Here is a 4,831-nt window from a genome sequence, read left to right on the forward strand (position 1 = left end):
GTGATTGTATGGGTGCTTCAAACACGTGTGACGGCATGGCTCCCCACTTTAACACTTCAATGTGCACAAGCTCCTGGTGAATCAACCAGAGCAGGACGATGTCTACTAATCATGAACATGCTGGTATTTATGTGATTGATTGTATTTACCTGTACACTGATTGATGATTAAAGTACTCAGTCGAACTGGAGTTTGTTTCTGTTGTCTTTGAACTGGATGAACTGGTGGTGACTTGGAAGGCTTCTGTGAGCTGTCCAGCCTTGGTGGCCCTCTGCATCTCTAACAGTGTTGGGAAACTCACCTCACTCCATCACCTTAGAGTAACATTTAGTCTCTGAAATCTTATATTACACAATATCCTTCTTGACTCTAAAAATAAAATAAAAATTCCCTGTGGAATAGAGCTAGCTGGAGCTGGCTAGACTTGCTTTTGTATGCATTTCTAGATTATTCTTTTTTCATAAAATAAATATATTCCACGGTCATGGTGCAGGACTACCATCACCTGGATGGAGGTACATGTGCCCTGATGGTGGTACTGGGTGGAGGTACATGTGCCCTGATGGTGGTACTGGGTGGAGGTACCCTGATGGTGGTACTGGGTGGAGGTACATGTACCCTGATGGTGGCACCTGGGTGGAGGTACATGTACCCTGATGGTGGCACCTGGGTGGAGGTACCCTGATGGTGGTACTGGGTGGAGGTACATGTGCCCTGATGGTGGCACCTGGGTGGAGGTACATGTACCCTGATGGTGGTACCTGGGTGGAGGTACCCTGATGGTGGTACTGGGTGGAGGTACCCTGATGGTGGCACCTGGGTGGAGGTACATGTACCCTGATGGTGGTACCTGGGTGGAGGTACCCTGATGGTGGTACCTGGGTGGAGGTACATGTGCCCTGATGGTGGCACCTGGGTGGAGGTACCCTGATGGTGGTACCTGGGTGGAGGTACATGTGCCCTGATGGTGGCACCTGGGTGGAGGTACCCTGATGGTGGTACCTGGGTGGAGGTACATGTGCCCTGATGGTGGCACCTGGGTGGAGGTACATGTACCCTGATGGTGGTACCTGGGTGGAGGTACCCTGATGGTGGTACCTGGGTGGAGGTACATGTGCCCTGATGGTGGCACCTGGGTGGAGGTACATGTGCCCTGATGGTGGTACCTGGGTGGAGGTACATGTACCCTGATGCCGGTACCTGGGTGGAGGTACATGTACCCTGATGGTGGTACCTGGGTGGAGGTACATGTGCCCTGATGCCGGTACCTGGGTGGAGGTACATGTGCCCTGATGGTGGTACTGGGTGGAGGTACATGTACCCTGATGGTGGTACCTGGGTGGAGGTACATGTGCCCTGATGGTGGTACTGGGTGGAGGAATCCTGATGGTGGTACCTGGGTGGAGGTACATGTACCCTGATGGTGGTACCTGGGTGGAGGTACATGTGCCCTGATGGTGGCACCTGGGTGGAGGTACCCTGATGGTGGCACCTGGGTGGATGTACATGTACCCTGATGGTGGTACCTGGGTGGATGTACCCTGATGGTGGTACCTGGGTGGAGGTACCCTGATGGTGGTACCTGGGTGGAGGTACCCTGATGGTGGCACCTGGGTGGAAGTACATGTACCCTGATGGTGGTACCTGGGTGGATGTACATGTACCCTGATGGTGGTACCTGGGTGGAGGTACCCTGATGGTGGCACCTGGGTGGAAGTACATGTACCCTGATGGTGTTACCTGGGTGGATGTGCATGTACCCTGATGATGGCCCCTGGGTACTCTAATGGTAGGGGTATACACAACCTCATGATAATGGCCATTAGAATAATGTTTTTGCGGCATAGTCACTGGTACTCCACATTGGCCATGGTAGAAGATCTTGGAACAATTAAGAAAATCTCTATAAAAACTTCATTTGGCAACAGTTTACAAGGATGATTGCTTCAATACCATTTCCATTCATTTTGAATATAACACTGATATTGTATAACCACACCACACCAGGTAGGCCATATCACATAAGTATATGTTGTTTAAGGGACTTTACATCCCTCATAACAGCCACATATTATCTTCCTCCGTGACTGAAAATATCACTGCAACGTCCAACACATGAGCATGAGAAAAGGGATGTGTCGTTTTGTATTCACCTGATGAACTAGAGTGTCTTTATGCTATATGTGAGCAGATGCTCATTGGAGCCTCAGGGAAAGCCAGCCGTGTAAGTCAACAGGAAAATAGCAAAGTGTTACATCGTCTGGTTCCTGGATCGTAAGACTTTCGCTAAATTCAATTTGTAGTCAAGTTATACCAGCCACAGAATTAGACTCTTCACCACATCTGATAGAAACACCACCAATGAGACCTTCTCACATATTGAAACACAAGCTGAAGTTGATTATTTATACTGACATGTGTCCTTTACTGACATGTTGTGTAACTGCTCCACGGCAAACTTTGATTGACTTCCTCTTCAGTTGCTTCCCCTTCTACTTAGCACGTCACGATATGGCTGAAATATTGCCCATGTGACGTTAAATAATAACTCACTCCCCTTCTACTTAGTGTCAAATGATGTGACCAGGACTTGTGACCATCAGGAGGAACATACGGTGTTCTTGTTCCAACTGACCCATCAGGAGGAACATACGATGTTCTTGTTCCAACTGACCCATCGGGAGGAACATACGGTGTTCTTGTTCCAACTGACCCATCGGGAGGAACATACGATGTTCTTGTTCCAACTGACCCATCGGGAGGAACATACGGTGTTCTTGTTCCAACTGACCCAGCGGGAGGAACATACGATGTTCTTGTTCCAACTGACCCATCGGGAGGAACATACGGTGTTCTTGTTCCAACTGACCCATCAGGAGGAACATACGATGTTCTTGTTCCAACTGACCCATCGGGAGGAACATACGGTGTTCTTGTTCCAACTGACCCAGCGGGAGGAACATACGATGTTCTTGTTCCAACTGACCCATCGGGAGGAACATATGGTGTTCTTGTTCCAACTGACCCATCAGGAGGAACATATGGTGTTCTTGTTCCGAGTGACCCATCGGGAGGAACAGAGAGTGTTCTTGTTCCAACTGACCCATCAGGAGGAACATATGGTGTTCTTGTTCCAACTGACCCAGCGGGAGGAACATACGATGTTCTTGTTCCAACTGACCCAGCGGGAGGAACATACGGTGTTCTTGTTCCAACTGACCCATCAGGAGGAACATATGGTGTTCTTGTTCCGAGTGACCCATCGGGAGGAACATACGATGTTCTTGTTCCAACTGACCCATCAGGAGGAACATACGGTGTTCTTGTTCCAACTGACCCAGCGGGAGGAACATACGATGTTCTTGTTCCAACTGACCCAGCGGGAGGAACATACGGTGTTCTTGTTCCAACTGACCCATCGGGAGGAACATACGATGTTCTTGTTCCAACTTACCCATCAGGAGGAACATACGGTGTTCTTGTTCCAACTGACCCAGCGGGAGGAACATACGATGTTCTTGTTCCAACTGACCCATCGGGAGGAACATATGGTGTTCTTGTTCCAACTGACCCATCAGGAGGAACATATGGTGTTCTTGTTCCGAGTGACCCATCGGGAGGAACATACGGTGTTCTTGTTCCAACTGACCCATCAGGAGGAACATATGGTGTTCTTGTTCCAACTGACCCAGCGGGAGGAACATACGATGTTCTTGTTCCAACTGACCCAGCGGGAGGAACATACGGTGTTCTTGTTCCAACTGACCCATCAGGAGGAACATATGGTGTTCTTGTTCCGAGTGACCCATCGGGAGGAACATACGATGTTCTTGTTCCAACTGACCCATCAGGAGGAACATACGGTGTTCTTGTTCCAACTGACCCAGCGGGAGGAACATACGATGTTCTTGTTCCAACTGACCCAGCGGGAGGAACATACGGTGTTCTTGTTCCAACTGACCCATCGGGAGGAACATACGATGTTCTTGTTCCAACTTACCCATCAGGAGGAACATACGGTGTTCTTGTTCCAACTGACCCAGCGGGAGGAACATATGGTGTTCTTGTTCCAACTTACCCATCGGGAGGAACATACGATGTTCTTGTTCCAACTGACCCAGCGGGAGGAACATACGATGTTCTTGTTCCAACTGACCCATCGGGAGGAACATACGGTGTTCTTGTTCCAACTGACCCAGCGGGAGGAACATATGGTGTTCTTGTTCCGAGTGACCCATCGGGAGGAACATACGATGTTCTTGTTCCAACTTACCCATCGGGAGGAACATACGGTGTTCTTGTTCCAACTGACCCAGCGGGAGGAACATACGATGTTCTTGTTCCAACTGACCCAGCGGGAGGAACATACGATGTTCTTGTTCCAACTGACCCATCAGGAGGAACATATGGTGTTCTTGTTCCGAGTGACCCATCAGGAGGAACATGCGGTGACCCAGGACTGGTGACCAATGGGAGGAACAGAGAGTGTTCTTGTACCAACTAACCCAGGACCATACAACCATCGGGAGGAACAGAGAGTGTTCTTGTACCAACTAACCCAGGACCATACAACCATCGGGAGGAACAGACAGTGTTCTTGTACAGACTGACCCTGGACTTATGACCTTCGGGAGGAACAGGCAGTATTCTTTTACCGACTAACCTAGGACTTGTGACCATCGGGGGGAACAGGCATTATTCTTTTACCGACTAACCTAAGACTTGTGACCATCGGGAGGAACAGACAGTATTCTTTTACCAACTGACCTAGGACCTGTGACTTTGCTTGTCCCCCGCGAAGATCTAGGTTACAATTGATCTTCAGCAACCC

The 4,831-nt window shown here is 49.5% G+C and overlaps 1 protein-coding gene across 1 annotated transcript; it reads right to left on the reverse strand.

Moving 5' to 3' along the window:
• Positions 1–501: 501 nt before the first annotated feature.
• Positions 502–1,722, reverse strand: LOC139445452 (splicing factor 3A subunit 2-like). The gene has a single exon (XM_071226596.1). The coding sequence runs from the start codon at positions 1,720–1,722 to the stop codon at positions 502–504; it is 1,221 nt and encodes a 406-aa protein (XP_071082697.1).
• Positions 1,723–4,831: the final 3,109 nt, after the last annotated feature.

Source organism: Haliotis cracherodii, unplaced genomic scaffold (genome assembly GCF_022045235.1).
Source record: "Haliotis cracherodii isolate W230 unplaced genomic scaffold, xgHalCrac1.p SCAF_6, whole genome shotgun sequence".
NCBI lineage: Eukaryota > Metazoa > Mollusca > Gastropoda > Lepetellida > Haliotidae > Haliotis > Haliotis cracherodii.